A 21,944-nucleotide genomic window follows, 5' to 3' on the forward strand; every position below is an offset into this window, starting at 1 on the left:
GCAGTTCAGTTCACAAGTCAACAGCAACAGCTAGATCTACTTGCAAATACTTCACAGCAGTTTAGTTCAGTAGAGTCTAGGATAGCAAACAGGAATCAGTAGCAGTGGCACTACCTAGCAGAGACAGCCGGGCCTCAGCCTCCACTCAAGTCAGCAGGAGGGACCAGGAGGAACGAACATTCCTTCATGTGTTTACCCCAACAAAACACCATCCAAACCAATTTCCAAAGAACCCTTAAGTTTCCACGTCAGAAATTTGTTTAGCTTTAGAGGTCTAAGGATGTGGTCCTGCATTTGGCATATACCTTATTAATCAAGCTCTATAGTAGCATAGGGCACAAAGTAGCAAGGAATGGAAGCTTGTATGTGTACATATGCGTATATGCACGTATGTCCTGCAGTCAGGCTCCTTTCTCCTTTTCATAAAGCTGTCTCCTTTCAATTATGGAGGCTCCAGACTAATTGCCTTATTCAGTTACAAGCATTCACAAAGGCCCAAGTTCTGAACACCAGATTAAACATCCATATCTTCTTGATACCTCACAAGTGCTTGCAGAACATATTATTATTTTGTGGTACTAAGCGTAGAACCTAAGGCTGTATGCATACCAGGCAAATGTTTTACCATTGTATTATATTCCTGCTTCAGTAAGCTCCTACTATGATGGAAAACTCTATGTAATATTATAGAGTGTTGGTTTATAGCACAAATATCAATTAGAGGTTCTACACTAGACATTCTAAGTCAGAGACAAAAATTATGGAGAGAGAGGGGGGATGTTGGTGAGCATATGACTTCCATGCTGAAGTGAAAAGGTGAGATATAGACATATAGGCATTATGGAAGAAACTCAGATGAAAGATCTGACCTGGGAAATAAGAGAACAAGAGGAAAAGAGAAGAATTTATTATCTAGTATTTACTTTAGAAGTGTTATTTGCAGAATCAAGAATAATTCAGGGTCTTGAAGCCTTTCCTATGTTATGCTTTCTTGTCGATAGTATAGTGGTATGAACAGTAAAGAGACTAAAGAGCTTTATGTAAGGGATAAGGGGGGATATCTGCTCAAATCAACCAGCTTTTTAAGATTGCAGAGAATGAATTTTAGTTCTAGAGAATTATTGACTCTTCATAAAATAATGTAGCAAGATAAACATCGTAGGCCACAAAACACAACAGAAAAGAAGAGGCTGGTTTTCAACAGTAAACTGATATACTAGGGACATTTTTATTAGATTTATTCTGAATCATCAATTAAAAGACTAATTTGAAAGTATGTGGCATGACAATTGTTGCGGTAAATCTCCTCCAAATATTCCCGGGCAATGAAAATACAACACAGTTAATATGATTACATGCTGTGCGCCTAGATGGGCAGATCTACACTACTACACTACCATCTTCCACAGCTTATGAGCCCCCTTAGAACTTGCAGTTTCTCCAGGCCATGTGCTTCTGCTCTGCTTTTCTTCTTCTTCCTCCTCCTCTGTGTCCTCTCCCTCTTCCATTTTCTCCTTCTTCTCTCTCACCACCTTCCTTTTATCTGCCCAATGATCAGCTCTCCTTCATTTTACAAATTAAGGTGGGAAGCAGGTTTATAGGAAATCACCTGAGTGCTGACTCATTCCTTGTTCGAAACCACTCACAGGAGAATGGAATTAACATCAATTATAATTAGCCCCAAGGCTATCCACAATATTTATTGCTTCACAAAAGTCATTGCTGAGGTCAACATCTTGGGGAAAATGATATGATTTTGTGTCATGTCAAAAAATGCAGAAATAAATATTTCACTAATGAAAATTTACTTCCTCATTTTTTAACAAGGTACTTTTAAAACACGTTGTCATTCTAGGATGCTGACACTTCATTGCTAGGCAAATTTGTACGGTTTTCAAGTTTCTAATTCATTCACTATCATTATTTCTAGGACTTCTCAAAAATTAAGTTGTTAGGGAACTGTTTCCATGTGATTGAAAGTCTGTGGTTGGCAGCTAGGCAGTTAAAGGTGATTAGAAGAATCTAGCGTCTCTATCTTCCCACCCATTACCAACCATTCTCTCATTAAGAGATCATTGGCAGAGAATTCTCCAGCTATTCAGTCATGCTTTGTGTCACTTATTCAAAGAATGGACATAACTGTATCCAGAAGACTTGAAGACTCTGGCAGAGGAGAAAGGGGAGGGGTGCTAGGCTTAGCATCCTCAGATCATGATTATAATAACCCCAGGTCAGAACATTCTTCTCATTGACTTCAAAGAACATGTTCCATCACTCTCCAAGGATGCCTTTTGAATATCCATGCTAGAAAATAGCTAGTTCCAGGAATCCAAAGTGGACAGCCATCTAGGAAGGTCTTGTTCATTTGTACCTCAACTCTCTATGCCATATTGTCCATCTCATTTTTTTTTATTTGAGGACTCCATATTCTTTGTTCCTTTTTATTATATTTTTTCTTCATTTACATTCAAATGTTATCTCCTTTCCTAGTTTCCTCTCCAAAAATCCCCTATCCCCTCCCACCTCCCCCTGCTCCCCAACCCACCCACTTCTGCTTCCTGGCCCTGGCATTCCCCTATACTGGGGCATAGAATCTTCGCAAGACCAAGAGCCTCTCCTCCCATTGATGGCCACATAGTCTTTGTTCTTAAGATGAAATCCTAAATCACCAGAAACTTGTTAGAAATGCAGATATAAACATTGATCTCTAGGTGAGTTATAATCCATGCTTTTTTTTTTTTTACCAGAAGTATAACTTGTATCCACATGTCTGGTCTGGTCTTCCCTCCTTGTCAAAGCTGTGACCACATAGCATATTTGGTTTTGCTATAATTGTATATTTATCATTTTTAGAGACAGGCTTTTATATGATTAGTATACTTCAATTCATTTTTTGTTACCCTGAAAGACATACAGAATTTTGGTTTCATTCCTTCTAGAGTGCAGATGTAGGATCCAAAACCTATCAGCTTTCTTTCACTCCTACCATACCTGATGGATTGCCTGCTTTCCCTTCTTAGCTAAGGATGTTGGCAAATGCACATGACCATAATAAATCAAATGGCCTATCACATTACTCCTGGCCATGATGACTAGAGAAAACAAAGGGATGGGCTTGTGGCCACTTTGATTAAATGAGAAACATGCAGATTGGTCTGAGATTTCTGGGAAGAAAGACATCTTACTTTTGTATTTGAGGGGTTTCAAGATGATAGGTTGTTGGGTTTGGAGTACTTCTTGCACTTATTTCTAACTTTAGACCCAGGCAGAAGTGACCTGGTGCTTTGTCATTTCCTCCAGCTATTCTGCTTCTTGCTGATGAAGAACCCCCAAGGTAATAGGGAAAGTGGAGGATGTGCACATCTAGGTTTCCCTACTGACAGGGGAAACTTTCTATGACTGTTGTGGTCTAAGCTGTCTGTAGAGCATACAAGACTCTCTCACTATCAAGATGTAACTGGGATGAAAGACAAATAGCCCCTATCCATAGTTCTTCATTTATAGTTCATAATAGCTCATGAAATGTAGCCTCTAAGTCAGTTAAAAGTTTGCTATTAGCCATGCCCTACCCACTCAGACTGAGTTATTTCCTTTTCTGTGCTTTCTTTTTTTTTTCTACAAATTTTATCTCTACTTAACCATTATGCTATTATGATTCCTTAAAGAACATGTTTATCACTTTATTTTTCCAGATATTCCTTCACATTATTCATCTGTCAATCCATAGAGTTTTCAGAGGACTGATTCCACGATCCTTATTGATACCAATGTCTGAATGTGCTTTTCTCTTGTACAACATGCCAGAGTATGCTCGAAGATGTTCTCCTTTATACATTAAACATTTTAAGGTTATTTATAATACCTTGAACAATGTCAGTGGTGTATATATAGATAGCAGTTATATTATTTAAGGAATGATGGTAAAAATAAAAATCTGCACATATTCAGTTAAGATAAAATTTAAAAATGTGTCCTATCTTTGCCTAATTGAATCTACAAATGAATAACCCATAAGCAAATAAGGCTATTACTCTATTGAAAAATATTTAATACATAGATGAAGGAAACATTTGAAAAAGCTCTCCAGGCAATCTCCCTCATGACTCTGTTCTTTTTATTTCCTCCTCTATTTCTTCTTCTCAATGAACTGTTTTCTCTCTTTTTCTCATCTACTGTTTTGTACTTACCACAGAATAATACTTTCATCTTCCTATTTCAGAGAACACTTGAGTTTCTAGAACTTCAGCCATTTCTCCATTAATGATTGAAAAAAAATATTTATTTTCAGGAATAACTTAGTGCCTTTCTTGAAAGGGTTCACCCAGGGTTAGTTAGTTGTTTCGAGTTCCTTGTTTATTGGTTTTGTGAGAACCTTACACAACATCGAGAGAGGAAGAAAAGAGAATCAAAGACTGTGTACATTTTCAAGTAAACCCTGGTATTTAATTATAGGGTAATTTTCAAATAGCTGTGAGTCAGACATGCTCAGCACTTTGCTAATGTTAGTTATTTAACCTTAGTAGGAGTCTTTCAAGGCAGGTAGATTTATTATTCCACTTTTCACATGAGTCTCATGAGGAAGAGACTTTTCTCTCAGCTACTGACTAAAACCAGAACCTTAATTCTATCATGTGTTCATCTTCTTCAACATGAATAATCTAGACGAATATGTAGTGTGTGGTTTTAGCAATAAGAACTCTGTGACAATTCTATTTCCCCAGTTTTTCATCCTTTTTTTTTTTTTTTCAGAGAAAGTAGGGCCTGCAATAGGTCCTACCTTCCTTTGGTCATTTAGTAACTTGGGCCATCTAGAAACTTTCATTGCCTCTTCAATAAGCTGACACTCATAAGAAAACCTTATTCTAAATTTAAGAATACTTTTGTCTTTCTTATATACACCAATGCATTTTTTAATTATAAAGATTTATAGAAAAACAACTCAGCAAGTATCATAGATAAAATTTATTTATGTGATTCCAAGCAGGACAGAAGTGGGCTTTTGTGAATCTTAAGATTCACAGGAGAGAAGCCAATTCCACCATTTTGAGCCAAATTTGAAGCAAGCTTTTTTACATGTTAAATACTGACCAAGAGATAGATTTTGGTCAGGACAATTCCCTGGAATTTCCTAGCCTAGTAGCCCAGAGACATGTGTTACAAGGGTTTATAAAAACAAGCCACAGGTCATCGTACTTTCCCATGAGACTTTTGTTCCAATAGCTACAACTCCCAGGAGGTTACCTGTTCTTGGACCAGTGGGGCTTACAGGTTAATTTTGAGTATTAAATTCCATATCAGCCTTGCCTTGAAGAGAATGGGAGCCAGAGATCACCTCATCATGATAATAATTGTTACAGAAGAGAAAGCTATGAACTGACTGTAAACTATACTCCTGAGAAAAAAGGCAGAACCAATTGTGACTTCAAATTAAGTCATTCCATAGACATTCTAAAGGTTTTGACCTCTGAATTAATAGTTTTGATCATCCATTTCCTTTTAATCTATTATAGAAAAAAAACCCTGAAATTTGTAATGCGTTATAGCTGAAAATGTCAGGGTGTGTTTGCACAACAATGGATTTGAGGGTGCTGGTTCAGGCTGTCTTGTGATGGGTATTGCAGAGGAATACCATGCTGCTATATTAATTTTTTAACTAAATAAAGATGTAAGCTATGTTCACTGCCAACTTCAGAGCTGGTTTTCTTTTTACAAAAATTTATATGTGAATGTTTACGTATATTTTGGGAAGTTCTGGAAATTAAGATACCAGAAGTAGAATTTCGGCTCCTTGGCTAGGTGTAAATTTTGGACAAATTTACTTTATTCATATATGAGTAGAAGATATAAGAAGTACCCCTTTTGTAGAATACTATGAGGATTAAATGAAAATACCCATGGAAAATGGATGAAGGGGTCTTTCCAGTGCAGGAGTGTCACTTGGTAGTACTGAGCAAGTTGTGCACCTGAGATTGCACTGCCTAGGAAAATATAAGGGATCTGGGGCTTCCATTTATTAATGATGAAGATATTGACTATTATAGTCAACATAGAGTAAGCCTTTATTAAATGTTAACCTTGCAATTGATTAAGAGTACAAAGAGAAAGTACTTTGGACTCAGCTGCCATCGCATAATTTTACTCTGTATCATCTTTCTAACTTAACTTTCTTTTTTTCTGTAGCCATAAGGGCCATCATAATAATTCTCACATTTTTGAAACCAGTTATCTATTGTTCCTAAGAAGAGGTAGGGTATGGATTAAGGACACTTGCGGTTACCAATAGAAGCTTCACAGCTGATTCACAGGTAGAATAATTAGTTGTAGTGCCTCAAGGGCCAAGATTTTCTGTTTAATTTCTTCCCTGGCTCACTAGGATAACGAATTTACAAACTCAATTGAGTTTGGTGAAAAAAGACTGCATATCAATTTATTTGTTAAGACTTAACAGGCAAACCTCTTACAACCCACTCCCCTATGTAATCTATTTTTCAGAATATTCAAAAGTAGGATCATTTTCCTCCTATTATTCCAAGAAGACTTTCTGGGTCTTTTTTTTTTATAGAGACAAAAGAAAATGGCCATCTTTTCCATAAAATATGCTTAACTAACACTATATCTTTAATGATATTAAATAATTGTGGAAGACAAAATCTCATTAATTTATTCACCAAATCTTTATCACTAAAGTGTTGTATTTAATATAATGGGTTCTGGAGCTTAGACAGGGTTCTAATTCTGTCTATTCTCTTTTTTGGCTGTGAGGTGATTACAAGCCAAGCAATGATTAAAAGTATCTATTACTTCAAATATTCTTTTAAAGCCTAAAATGTAAGAAACTGAGACATAAAGAGTCAATAATGTGCTGAACAGAGGAGGTAAAATCCAAGTTTTTAGTTGTTTCACTTTGAAGTTCAAATCCTTTAACTTCTCTGTACAACCGCATAATCATGAAGCTTGACAAAACAGAGATTACACCCACTACCAGCCAGCGAAAGTCTGGCTCAGATTAAATGTCTCAGTTTGATGTTGTATAGCTTAACGCCTGGAGAAGCTAGAGTAAGAACCCAGTTGTTTGAATTCTTGCCTCACTTGCTTTGCTGACAATGCAATATTGAAAACATTCTCTATCACCTGAAGAACAGTTGGAAATATTGACTAATTCCTTAAACTATTGAAACTTGCTGCCTTGTCTGGCCTCAGTGGGAGAGGATGTGCCTAATCCTGTAAAGACTTGATGTCCCAGGGAAGGAGGATGCTGGGGGCAGGGGGTAGGTGGGTGGGGGAAGCACCCTCTTAGAGGCAAAGGGTATGGGATATAGGATGAAGAACTCTGGGACTGGGTACAGGAAAGAGGGGGCAACATTTGAAATGTAAATAAATAAAATAATTTTATAATAAAGAAGAAAGTTAAAAAACTACTTAAACTTTACCTATGACTCTATGACCAAGTTACATATACCTTTAATGATCTGTATCACCCCTGTGTGTTGGTCATTTCTTTTAGAAGTTAAATGCTTCTTTGCAAAGAAAGAGTAGCTGAAATATAGATTGGATTCATAGAACAGACAACAAAGTCTCAACCCTCAGGACATAGAAATTCAATGCTCATACAAATCACTAATGACTCATTGGTTTTGTGGACATATGTAAGGAGATTTTTCTTTCTGGGGCAATCTCAAGTAAAGCAGTAGAAGTCCTATTCTGTTGGAAGAAGAATGGAGGTAAATACAGAGAGGACCACCCTGTTACTCAGTTGGTCATTTATTAGTCTACAAAGCTCTGATTTTTTTTCATCCTCCTACAATAGTTCCACAGCAACATAAGCCAACAAATTCCTGAGTTTTATGTGAGAGCAGTAGCTGCATAATCTAATGTTTGGTTATTGAGGTACCAGTCTGATTCTCAATCCTAAACACTTTATATAGTGATTTTCTTGGAATTCACTTTTCTACTTTTTAAAAATATAATAGTTCATCACAGCCTTGATAGGTAACAATGATGCTGGGAAAGTCTGCCAGAAAAACGACCAGAGGGCAAATCAATATCAACAGCATAAATATGAAATGAAATTGTGTGGTGATACCACAACTGCCTTTGTAAGAATCTTAAATTTGTGGAGAAATTTTTTATATTGTGTGGGTTACCTTTAGGCATAATGACTCATACAAACGAATCCCAGGGCTCTCTCACATTTCAGAATGAGTACTTTCATCAGCTCACTAGTAAAAATAAAAGGGACTTTTCTCAGTTTAATTTCTTCTTTGGAGTCCTGAAACTTTCCCTAAAGTATTGTAAATACTTTTTGTAATCATACCCACCTCACTAAGTGGTGCATTTACACCATTTATACAAAATATTTATTTTAAAATATACAGAATAACTCCTGGAGTGTTGAAACATTAGGGGTTCCAGAAAGGTGGTATCAAATATCACCATAGTAAATTTGACAAAATTAAGACCATGATAACATGTGTCTAGTTTATTGCATCTACTGAAAAGATATATTGAGTCCTTTGAGTAGTAGCAGAACATTGTTGTACATTGATTGTTTCAGATCTCAGAATACCACACCTTGAAGCATGGGCCCTTGTCTTGCTGATTTGCTGATTTCCAGGATGTAGTAGAAAGCAGCTCTCTTTGTTTGGCCTTCTCTCACCCCTGTATTCTCTCTTTCAGTTCTCTTTCAAGCAGACCAGAGAAACTAGAAGTTCAGTCCCCTAAAATGAATCAAAAACTGAAATCCCTTTCTGAAGTATAATCTATAAAAGCTATACAGCTCATGTTCTGATTTTCTCTACATTTAAGTATGAGGCATGGTCATTAGAAAATTCACTTATCTACCCTGCCTGAGAGCACAGCCTCATTCCTGAAGAGTGTTGTACTAGGCCCAGCTGGGGAGAGAAAACTATACAGAATGGCCAGAAAGAATCTGAGCAGACAGGAACTGCAGAGTTCCCCTGGGTGATTACCATGAGGTCATGTTTCCATTGTGTCTACTTACACTTCTGCATGACTGGCTTCTAAACAATGTTCCCCGAGCTTTGGGTCTATAGTTTGGAAGGATTCTGTGTCAGACATGAGCTTTTGTTGTTGTTTTACTCAGTGACCTGCATTAATCATGACACTTGTGATAGACAAGATGGAGATGTTACCTTTCATCCTTACACACTGACATATGTTGTCCATATTTTAAAGGTCGTCTTCAGCACGAAGATTGACTAGATAGCAATTCAATCATAAGACTCTTCCTTTTAATAAGAAAAAAATGTAATTAAATTATAATCTCAAAAGAAAAAATGAATTATGCATTTTAGAATGTTGCTGTGGCATCAAATTATGAATTTAAAGTGAGTAATTGAAAGAAGTGATTAAAAAATATCTTCCACTGAAGTCTCTATGCCAGTATTTCTAATTATCTTCACAATACATACATATCTATGAATGACTCTGACACAATTAAAATTTAGTGACCAGACCTATTTCTAAGAAATTAATGTACTTTTAGTACATTTTTGTAAGGGTGCATGTGATAAGAGCAAGTCTGTTTTCTAGATTCAGATAGTGTCTGTTTTATAGGTACAGATAATGGGAACACATAACTTCAATATAGTAGCAACAAAATTCATTCAATTTGTGTTTTAAAAAGTTAATACCTTCAAAAGCTAAGGAGTGTTGAAATAATTTAGCTACTCAGAGAAATTAACATAAATAATATTCTAAGTTTTAAACTTAGACATTAGATATTGAATCCTTCCTAAAATAAAACTTTTATTCATATTATAAAAGCCCTGACTAATCATATATGCGTTTCAAACATTGGTTTTTAAGTGGGGGCTGGTGAGATGACTTAATTGTTAAAAGAACATGCTGAGAATCAGAGTTTGGTTGTTAGCACCCATTTCTAGTGGCTTACAACCATCTATAAGTCTAGGACTAAGGAATCAATGCCTTATTTTGGTCTCTGCATACACCCATGCACAAAATTTTGTCACTTACACAGAGACAGACAGAAACACACATACTTTAAAATTTAAAATGTGTAATTCTTATATCACCATTGGGAAATTAATAGCTAAGTTCTAGAATACGAATTGTACCATTTATTAAGAAAAATATATTCGTTGATCAACATTTTAAATACATTCAAAGGAATCAGAGTAACTTAAACTGGATATAATTCCAATTACAAATGGGTTATTTCCTTCTTCCTGCCAATATTAGTCTGGGGTGTGACTATCAAAAATTACCAGTTTGGAACTTAACATGATTGCTTGAGCATAGGACCAGTTTATTTCATTTCCCAGAAGCTCAGTAAAATTTGAAAGATTTTATTTATTTAAGATGACTTTTAAAGAAGATTTTTGTAAGATGACTTAGGCAATGCATATATTTCTTCTGAACTATCGAGAAAGAGAATTTTGTGGCAAGATACCAGCTATTTTCTCGCCTTTTTAATCAATGGTTACACACACTGGGAAGCATGTCTAATCACTACATTAAGTGTCACACATGAAGAATGCTTAAGAGATGTGGTGGGAAGACAGGAGATGGTTGTGTTGCTTATTTTGTCACCTGGACCATAGTTAACCTGTTATTAATAAGTTAATGTTGACAAACCCTTATCTGTCTTGAAAATAATATTTGTAATTTTCTCTGGCAATATTGAATATACATACTACTTTTTAATCTTTAGAACAGTTTCAACAAACATATCAATTTATTCCTATAAAATATAATTAAAAAAACTGTTGTATCTGTCATTCAATAATATACTTAGACTATATTTAATGGAGGTTTATTTTATCCTGATTCTGTCTTAACAACTGGAAAGATAATGATTAAGAAACATGTTGAGATACTGGCTTCAGGGAACCAACCAAAAGAACAAATGAGTTATTTACAAAATTTGTCATGGAATTTTAAGTTTCATAAAATTTCCTAAGGGATAGACATACTCCAAAGAATAAGAAAAATATTTCAGTGAAAGACAACTCAGAAAATTCTGGAATTGAAATAAGTGTCCTATGGGGCAGAACAAATCATCAAGATTGATATATGAAGAGTGAAGAGATAGAGAGCAAATTGGAAGATCTTAGAAGGCCTCATTAGTCAACTAAGAATCACAGACTTTCCTGAGAGCAAAGTAAAACTATTTGAGAATTTTAAAGTTGAAGCAATGATTTTTAAAACATTTACGTTTTGGGAAACATAAGAGTGGACTAAAGACCAGAACAAGTGAGTTAAGGGGGCCCAGCTAGGGAGTGCAGAGCTGGCTGGTGGCTGTGGGAATAAAATGAAGAGGATGGAATAAAATCTGTTTAGGAGGTATATAACAGGAGCTGGAATAGATACCAGGAGTTCTCTGAGAGTTTGATTTTCAAAAATGAATGGCTCGTGGAGCTATCCCTTAAGATACAAAACAGACATAGCAAGAATCCAGTCACTTTTATGATGCAGTTTCATATTGAGGTACACAGGTAGAAATGAGAAAGGGCTTAGGGCCCAGAAAACAGGTCTGATATGAATGTAAAATCCCGAGTGTATGCAAGACAACAGAAGCAATGCTAAGGATGACATCTCCCAAAAAAGGACATGGGGAAAGAGGACAAACAGTGCAGGAAAGAGTTTCCTTTTCTGTTCTGTCTGGTTGGTCCTCTGTGGGCTTCTTGTGCCAGGATAGGAATCTCTTTCTCTAGATTTAGGAAATTTTCTTTTATTCCTTTGGCTTGGAATTCTTTTCCTTCAGGAGATAGATAGATGATAAATAGATAGATAGATAGATAGATAGATAGATAGATAGATAGATAGATAGATAGATAGATAGAAGATAGTATATGCCTAGGAGTGGCTGGGTCCTCAGGTAGTACTATGTCCAGTTTTCTGAGGAACCGCCAAACTGATTTCCAGAGTGGTTGTACCAGCCTGCAATCACACCAGCAGTGGAAGAGTGTTCCTCACTCCAGTCAGAATGGTTAAGATCCAAAACCCAGGTGACAGCAGATGCTGCCAAAGATGTGGAGAAAGAGGAACACTCCTCCATTGTTGGTGGAATTGCAAGCTGGTACAACCACTCTGGAAATCAGTTTGCTGATTCCTCAGAAAACTGAACATAGTACTACCTGAGGACCCAGCAATACCACTGTTGGGCATATACCCAGAAGATGCTCCAATATTTAATAAGGACACATGCTCCACCATGTTCATAGCAGCCTTATTTATAATAGCCAGAAGCTGGAAACAACCCAGATGTTCCTCAACAGAGGATTGGATACAGAAAGTGTGGTACATTTACACAATGGAATACTACTCAGCTATTAAAAACAATGAATTTATGAAATTCTTAGGCAAATGTATGGATCTGGAGGATATCATCCTAAGTGAGGTAACCGAATCACCAAAGAACACACATGATATGTACTCAGTGATAAGTGGATATTAGTCCAGAAGCCCGAAATACCCAAGATTCAATTCACAAACCACATAGAAACACAAGAAGATGGAAGACAAAGTGTGGATACTTTGGTCCTTCCTAGAAGTGAGGAGAAAATGTCCATGGAAGGAGTTACAGAGAGAAAGTGTGGTACATAGACTGAAGGAATGACCATCCAGAGACCGACCTACCTGGGGATCCATCCCATATACAGTCACTAAACCCAGACACTATTGTGGATGCCAAGAAGAACTTGCTAACAGGAGCCTGATATAGCTGTCTCCTGAGAGGCTCGTCCAGTACCTGACAAACACAGAAGTGGATGCTCACAGCCATCCACTGGACTGAGCACAGGGTCCCCAATGAAGGAGCTAGAGAATGTGCCCAAGGAGCTGAAGGGGTTTGCAACCCCATAGGAGGAACAACAATATGAACTAACCAGTACCCCCCAGAGCCACCAGGGACTAAACAACCAACCAAAGAGTACACATGGTAACACTCACAACTCCAGTTGCATATGGAGCAGAGTGTGGTCTAGTTGGTCATCAATGGGAGGAAAGGCCCTTGGTCCTAGGAAGGCTCTATGTCCCAGTGTAGGGGAATGCCAGGGCCAGGAAGTGGGAGTGGGTGGGTTGATGAGCATTGGGAGAGGGGACAGGATAGGGAGTTTTTGGAGGTGAAACCAGGTAAAGGCATAACATTTGAAATGTAAATAAAGAAAATAACTAATTAAAAAAAATAAAGTTTACTTGAGAGGAATGTAGAAGTTGGCTTCTATATGGTGAAGGAAGCAGAGATATGTGGCTGGGAAGGCCTCAGATGAACACTGAACATTTCTTACAACCCAGGAAAATCACAGCTCTGAACTGCTAACAAATTTGCTCGAGAATTAGGGCTTACATGTGATCCTTCAGCTCTTTCTAAAGACAATTTATTTAGAGAATAAATAATACTTAAACAAACCTTACAGTAAATAATGAAGATATATTTACAAATCTTTTGTGGTATTTAATTCCAGTGTGATCTTTCCTTGCTGGCCCCAATGGTACCTGAAAGCAATGACAAGCTTTTACTTCCTTTACATCAGGATAAAGCTTTTGTCTACTGAGAACTAAGGCTAGTCAAAGCTCTACGAGACCAACATTTACTTTTGGTGACATCAGTTAAGTCTTTCATGGTACAAGAATACAGTGTTGAAGATGTATCAGGGAGACAGAAGTCAAAGTCTATAGGCACAGAATGTTACCCACCTTATTTGTGTAGTCATTCAGGAAGAACTTCCTGTGGTTAAGGAAAGAGCACACAGTCTTATAGAATTAAGGACCCTTAATGCCACTTGTTTTTATGTGCTTTCTCCACTGCAGTATGCTTTGCTCTTAGAACAATCACTTGTACTCAGTCAACAGCCAAGAAGTATTTGCTGAACACAAAAGGGTTCAACACTTACATTCAATACATTTTTGCCCTTGTAAATGAGTGTCAGAAATACTTTCTGTGGTTTTGCCATTCCTGTGACCACTCTATCTCTTATTGCTTTTTTGTCTTGGTGCCAATCAGTTATTTCCACCCTATTGCATTCTACTCATCTCTGAATGTTACTCAAACTTCTAGTGAGTTCATAGCTTCTTTCATTTTGTCAAGATGTTAGTCAGGGTTTTTCAGTGTGCACTGTCTATACTTCTATTTGAAAAATTTTATTTATGTGCCAAAGAGAAATGATAATGGGTTATCACTTAATATTAAAATATGCTAACAGGGCAGAGTCCACATGTTAGACTATATGATATTACTATCTAGCTATGTAGTTTTTCATTTTGTCCATGGAAAGCCATTGCTTATATAATTTGACAATCATCTAATATTCATTCACAAACACAGCATACATAGTGGGTAACAAATAAACATGCCAATACTTCTGTATGTATTCTGAAATGAAGAGTCTATGGACCAAGACTGTCTTTTATTATTTCAATGAATGCTGCTCCTGAGATATTTCTTCCATCATGTCCTTTCAGTTCCATTTTAATTCATTAAAATATTGTTAAGTTAAATTATATGCTATGCACTTTAAAAATAATTTCAATCTAGTTGCCTCTTACCAGTCATGTGAGGAGTAATGTCATGTTTTGTATGTCCTGAAAAATTTTGCCTGTCGCTAGGGTTTTTTTTTTTAATAAGGAAATTGTGGTGTGGCAAACAATCCATATAGATTCTCAAGTACAGGCAAACTTCTGTTTCTTCCTTTAGCCCCAGTCACTGCCACCTCCAGCTTTCTGCTTTTCATAACCTTATCTACATTGAAATGTTGTTGAGAGTACCACAAGACTCCCCTAGAAGTCTTGGTCCTCATGTCTTATATGTACAAATATGTTTCTGACATTGGAAAAGGGACTTTGTGGGTCTGTGCTTTGAGATGAGGGAGGGTGATAGGATTAGTCAGATTTGAATGTAATTATTGATCATTAAATCCAGACAGTTTTTCCACTGTTGTCACATACTAGATGGCAGAAGATAGATCAGAGAGACTTCATAAAAGGCTGCCACCTGCTTTTTCTGGCCTTGAAGGCATTTGAGTTGAGGAATGTGAATTCATGAGTGGCATCTAGAAGAGGAAAAGGGAAGAAGGACCCTTCCAATATCCATAAATGGATGTGATTCTGCAGACACTTTGGCTTTGACTCAGTGAAATGTGTGCCAGTCTCTTTAAATCCAGAACACAAAGATATTTTAAAATTACATTTAGTATGTTTGGGGACACATGCATGCAGAGGTCAGGGGACAATTTGCAAGGGATCTTCCTGTCATACAATATGGTGCTATTAATTGAACTCAGGTCCTCTGGCTTGGTGCTAGATGACTTTACTTGTGAGCCATCTCACTGGTCCAGAAACTAAAATTTGTAGTTTAAGCCATTAATTTTATAGTAATTTTATATTATTAATTAAAAATAAATATGCTATCAATGAGTATGTTAGCACTAGGCAAAGGTACCTTGATAGGTTAAGCATTCTGGATAGAAATCCTCCTTATAGAGTATTGGATGGGTGGTGTATGGTACCCATAGTCTTCTCTTCCATAGAGCTTGGAGATTTTTGACCCATATAGATAGATATACTGACATATGTATCTGTAGAGCTTTATCTTGCATCCTCAAATGATATTGTAGAGTTCATTGTGCCATAATACTAATTAGGAACATGAAATATATGAGCTAGCACTCTAGGGGAATGAGATCTTTTTCCTTCATGTCTTAAAAAATGTTTTATGTCTTGCGGAAGATTTAAAAGTCTTCAAGAAATAGATGTATTGCTTTCAACTAGTCTGACAATCACCAGAGGTAGTCAGCTTATACGACAAACTACTTATGGTGGTTCATAGCTTTGTAGATTTTAGTCAATGCTAGGTTCTTCTTGCTACTCATGTATCTACAGAGGGGCAGTATATCATGACAGGGTACCCAGTGAAATAGAATGCTCAGCTCGAGGACCAGAAATGAGAAGGAAGAAGGTTTCCCTTCAAGAGAATATTTCAATGGGCCGAGAACTTCCCATCAGATTTTACTTCTTCTTTTTTTTTTTTTTTTTGTAGTCACAAACCATTGATTTTATTAATTGAAAATAAATTTTTTACATAATAAATAAAAACACAAAAGCATACACTACTTATAGAGTTCTATGTTTAGTTGATATATTTATATCTTGTTATATGTGTTGAATGTGTCTATCATTTCAAATAGAATTTATTTATTTACACTCCAGAGACCTGGTAGGTGAGAGACTCTGAGGAATTAAAGGGAGGGACCTTAGATGAAATGCCTGACAGTAGAAAGAGGAAACTTATAGAGCCCACCTCCAGCAGGAAGACAGGGCATCAAATGAGGGAGGGGTTGCCATCCCACAGTCAAAACTCTTACCCATAATTGTTCCTGTTTGAAAGAACTACAGGGATGGAAATGGAGAGGATCCTGAAGAAAAGAAGGTCCAACAACAGGCCCAAAGTGGGATCCAGCTCAAGGGAAGGTCCCAAGTCTTAACTCTTTTACTGAGGCTATGGAACACTCACAAAAAGTGACCTAGTATAATCACACTCTGGAAGACCCAACAAACAGCTGAAAGAGTTAGATTCAGATATTTGCATCCAACCAATGGACAGAAGCTGCTGATTCCTGTGGTTGAATTAGGGAAAGGCTGAATGAAACTGAGGAGGAGGGTGAGATTTTACTTCTTAAAGATTCTAACTTGTTCCAATATCACCACATTGCAAAACAAGCCTTTAGGAAGCATTTATATGACACACAATGTCATATATCACCTAAACTATTTAGAGATATAAATAAGGGCTGTCTGAATCCCTTCCTTCCAACTTCCAGATTATGATTTTTGTAGAATACAATTCTAAGATGACATTCTTTTCTCAAAAAATATAAAAATCCTACCATTGATATACAAGAGATTAAGATTTCTCCCTAAATAGCTGATATAGTTGATATTCTGTGTACAAACACATACATATATGCACATGCAACACAGACACACAAAGTGAGAGAGAGAAACACATGTATATGTGCATGCTTCTATTAATGGAATGTGCAAATTTGTGACTTCTTAGAACTTATTGACAAAAAAACATGCTTTGGAAGTCCTATGAAAATCATAAACTCCAGATTAATGTAAATACACACAAAGGACTTTGTCTGAGTGGTGATGTTTATCTATGAGTGGCAATTATATTAATAAAATAGAGAAGAACCAGCGCATGGATAAATTTTACATCTAACATATAAGACAAGCAATATATAGGCCTTCTGGGAAAAAACTGTGCAGAGCATTTTTTCCCCTGAAGATTAGCAGCCGAAAGGTAGCCTGAAATATGCTGTGATGCTGTCAAGAGCTGACCCCTTCCCTTGAGGGTAATCCTGGAAGCAAATGAAAGGCAGCTGTAATGACTTCTAACCTGTTACTTGCTGGGGTTCAGTTTATAGATGATTCATCTCATGATTGAGCCCAGACTCAGAAAGATGTAATGAAGAAAAATGTGAAATTGTGAGAACTTGGCTCGCTTTCCTATTCTAGGAAAATAAGACCAATTATTCCTAAATTAACTCTAGTCCTAACATTCTATGATACTTGAGCTATTCCCCACAATTAAGTAGTAGTTGACCATATCATGAACTGTTTTTTTAAAATTTGCAGTGTGATCATGACTCAAGGGCAAAGTGACCCAGAAATGAAAGTTATAGCAAACCAGAGTCTGAAAGTCCATACATACTGAAACAGGATGAAGGAAAATTCCAAGGGTAATATTCTTCCAAGCTCCCAAATTTGTCTTCCTCTTTCCACAACAATCTATTAGGAAAAATGGACATTGGGGAATATACTGTTTTTCTTTCACTCTGGTGTAACTTCAATACAGGGATTGAACATATGTGACATTTAACATGTCATTAAGGGACATTTTTATTGGAAAAAGGTTTCATCATTAAGTAACAGTAAGCAATATCCTGAGCATATTCAAGCTCCTTTCCATGTCTTTTATTTTTCTCTGGGATATAGAAATTTGTAAGCTCCGCCACTTTCTAGACACAGAGAGGGAAATTTATTCAAATTCATAGCCATTTTCATCATTGGCTGGAAAAATTAGCTCTGCATTAATAAATAACTTGTCAAGCACCATGTATTTAGACAATTTTTAAGTTAGAAGGACTTTAAAGTAAGACTTCCTCATTTACTTCGTGATTCATTTTCTGTCAACAAATATGAACTATGACCAAGCAATTTGGAGCTTTTAGCCTTTTAACTATTTAGCAGTAAGTAATATCTAGTCTTTGATTTATTAGTATCTAGATATGGTGGGATATACAGAGCAGAGTTGATACCTATGACAATGTGGTACAAGATGTGATGGATAAGACTAAATAATTGAAGCTGATCAAAATTAAAAACCAGTATACAAAACTCCAGTCCCAGGTTTCTGAAAGGGCTGAGAAATCATAGCTTAAGAAGCTACAGAAGCAACCCAAACAATGTGTCTTGACAGGTTTATTATTTTTTGCTAAGTCATAGAAACCACAGTTTGCATGAATCACTAACATCATGAATCCCAGCTTTGTCCTCCTTGGTGGTCATAATCACAATCACATCCAAGAGTGAGGTGCTGTTTGCACAGCTGCCTTTGTTCACTGAGAGTGGATTGTCTTCTGTGCCTGTTTCTTTTTATTGACAGTTGCTAATTTTATCTCAGATAGTTGTAGCTGATCCACTATATTAAGAGCTTTGTCTCTCTCTTATCTACAAGGCTAAACAAGATAGCAAGTCACTAGACATTTACCTTCATTACTAGAATAAATAGATAAAAGGAAAGAGTAGAATTTAAACTTTAATGGAGTACATCAGTGTCTTTAGGCTGAGATGTTTTTTTGAGGGAATCTTGTTTTATTGTTACTCTTTGAGAATATATATATATATATATATATATATATATATATATATTTATAGACATGCATACTGGGGAGTGAACATCACCTTTGATGAGGGAAAGAGGCCTGAAGTCCATGTTGTGGGTGTACACCATATCTGGCTCACTCTGTAAAGAACTAGATTTGTTGTTGATCAGAAGGCCTTTTGAATTCTAAAGAGCATGATACCCCTTAGTGAGTGATTCTTATCACGTAGTTTGGGTGCTGAAACTGTAGTCTCTTTGTCCTCCTTTTGACCCTTGCCAACCTATTGGCCCATTTGGCACCTTCATGTCCTACACTGAAGAAAATGGGATATTAATCCTTTATTGGCCATTCCAAATGCCCCTGAAACGAATAGTTATGCACGCTGTGACTAACCACAGAAGGCCTGCACTTGACACAAGCTAATATTCTGTGTATCCTGGTGTTTTTCAAAGAATCATGAACCAGTTAAAGTTCTTCCAATCTCTGGTTTCCTCCTCCAACCCACTAGATGGAAAGGGAATGGCCTCCATATTTTTCAACAAACCTGTGAATACATGAGGAAGTAACCTTTGTGGATATTTTAAATTTCTTTTAAGGACAATACATTCCAAGGTTGAATGAACATGGTCATGATTTTAGTAGGAAACTGAAAGCAGCTGGGAGAAGCATGCACAAGGCATCAATTCACTCACTCACAGCCATGTCAGTACAAGGAGTTGGGAAGGAAGCAGGGAAGGAGTAAAATGTGGAAAGAGATTTCCTAAAGGAAGCAACCCTAATCCCTGTGTGGAGGACTGGTGGTTGGCCTAACTTAGGCAGCTTTAATTATTTCCACACAGGCAGCCTATGGAGTCAACAACAGTACAATGCTATTAGAAACAGGGAGGTGAATGCTTTCATTATAGCCAGAAAGAACTCACCTTTATCAGATTGTCTTTGTGTCTGATGGTCCACAGAAATGTCACTGAGTGAGTCAGCACCAGGATCTGACTCACTTCCTCCACTACCGTTGACAGCTAGAAGACAGGTGAGCATGTGAAGACTCAGAGAATAACTCTGAGAGTGATGTGCACAACTAAGAAGTTCCGAGAATGCCTTTCTCTGTGTGAGGGAGATCAGTGATTAAGGACTGTTTTAAAGAGCCTATAATGTTTTAGGTTCAGACCCAGGAGATTAGGTTTTGGGGAAAGAAAAGCCAGAAATATGGGAACTAAGAATCAAAGATCCAAGATGAAGGCAAGAACAGAGCTCAAGAAAGCAACCATGGGGTAGAAAACTAGTCTTTAGAATTTAGAGAGTCAAGTAAGTACACTGCAGGAACTGGAGATGGAGAAAGAGCCTTCAATTCAAGTAGTGTCAGAGGCAGTATTTCTTTATTTAACACTGTGATTTTCTGTAAATAAGTGTAGTGGAGGCTGGTATGATGGTGCACTCCTATTGTCTCAAAAGACCAAAAAGGATTATGTTGCCAAGTCAACATGGATTGCATAGTAAGATCCTTATCTTAAAAACCAAGGCTAGAGGCTGGGGAGATGATTTTGTTGGAAAAGCCCTTGATGTGCAAGCTTGAGGACCTGAATTAAATCTCAAACTCCCATGTAAAAGTCCAGCTGTGGGGCTGTATATCTGTAATCCAAACACTAGAGGACAATACAAAAAGATTCCTGGAGCTGCTGGCCAGCCTAAAAAATAAGGTGGAGAGTAAGTAAGACAACAAGAAGACACTGACATTGTTTTCTGGTCTCTGTGTATTAGTACACACACACACACACACACACACGCACACGCACACGCGCGCACACACACACACACAGATCAGGATGGGGACGTAGCTCAATGGTAGATTTTCTTGCCTCCTATATGAAAGTCTCTGAGTTTGATCTCCAGCATTATGAGAAAGAAAGAAATATAAGTAAACGGTGTGGGAGCCTCAGTACATATTGGCCAGCAGACAGTTGTTCCAGCAGCATTTCCTGCAGAAATCTACTGGGTGGGAGAGAGATGACAGAAAACACTGAAATCCAACTTAGGTTCATATTGATATTATTTCCTGCATTGAGTATTTGCTTATCAGAAATATCTATGGGTATATTACTGAGTCAATGAGGTGGGGATAAAATAAAATTCTGCCTTCAAATAACGATAACAGTACTTTATATACACAAGCCCATATAAAATAAGAACACATGGAATAAGAGTATATCAGAAATTTTATTAAGTGGAAGTGACTAACTCTGATGAAGCCAGATGAAGCAAGAAAGCATTTTTCTTATTCAGTGAAAGGGAGACTCTTACCTATTTGATATAGAGAAACAGCTTGTAGAACAAAATGGATAGGGATAGGGAAATAGAGAACCATTATTTAGGGAAGCAATATAAACGAAACATAAGGAAGTTAGGTTGTAGTCAAGAGGTCAGGGATGGTTGGACTGTTATGAAACGACTCAAGAAGGAGCTTCAGCAGGACTCTGGCTGGACTGGGTTACTTTAACAGTACAGTTACAGAAACAGAGAACTGAAGAATTCTGGGACAGAGAGAGGAGAGCAGGAAATGGGAGATTCTCTTCTTGGTCATCTCTCTGCTGTCTTCTTGGTTTGATGACTCCTCATATTATGCTTTTAAATCCAGACCAAGCCAAGGCTCACTCCTTTCTGGGTTGTTTCTCACAGGAAATATGAGATTTAGATAGAGAGGCTGTATGAAAAAAAATGGGTAAAACACATTTCTTAGTTTTATATTCTTAAAAACTGTCCTGTTACTAATACTGCATAATATACTGTTTTATTAACTTATGCATTTCCTGTTCATTTTATTCCTCCTTAATTCTAAACAACTGGGAATAATGCTGGAATTTACAAAAGGAAAAAAATAGAGCCAGAAAGGAAAGGGGGGTTCATTTGCTCATAGTTTTTAAAGCCTATTATAAGTCTAGTGTTTTTGTTTTGTTTTGTTTTGTTTTTAAAGTAAGAAAGTTTTGGAAAATAAAGGAAGAAAACAGCCCTACATGTCTGCAGCATCTCCAAGTGATAAGGAAAGCGCTGATGTAGGAGGAACTGAAGCTGTCTCACCTT

At 37.0% G+C, this 21,944-nt stretch overlaps 1 protein-coding gene across 1 annotated transcript in view; it reads right to left on the reverse strand.

Annotated features, from left to right (window-relative positions):
* LOC110306650 (cytochrome P450 2J6-like) overlaps positions 1-21,944 on the reverse strand; it is a 99,633-nt gene that overhangs the window by 77,171 nt on the left and 518 nt on the right. The window contains exon 2 of the mRNA XM_021178666.1: positions 19,793-19,888. Coding sequence (XP_021034325.1) covers positions 19,793-19,888 — 96 coding nt within the window. The remainder of the gene's footprint in view (positions 1-19,792; positions 19,889-21,944) is intronic.

This window comes from Mus caroli, chromosome 12 (assembly GCF_900094665.2).
Source record: "Mus caroli chromosome 12, CAROLI_EIJ_v1.1, whole genome shotgun sequence".
NCBI classification, from domain to species: domain Eukaryota; kingdom Metazoa; phylum Chordata; class Mammalia; order Rodentia; family Muridae; genus Mus; species Mus caroli.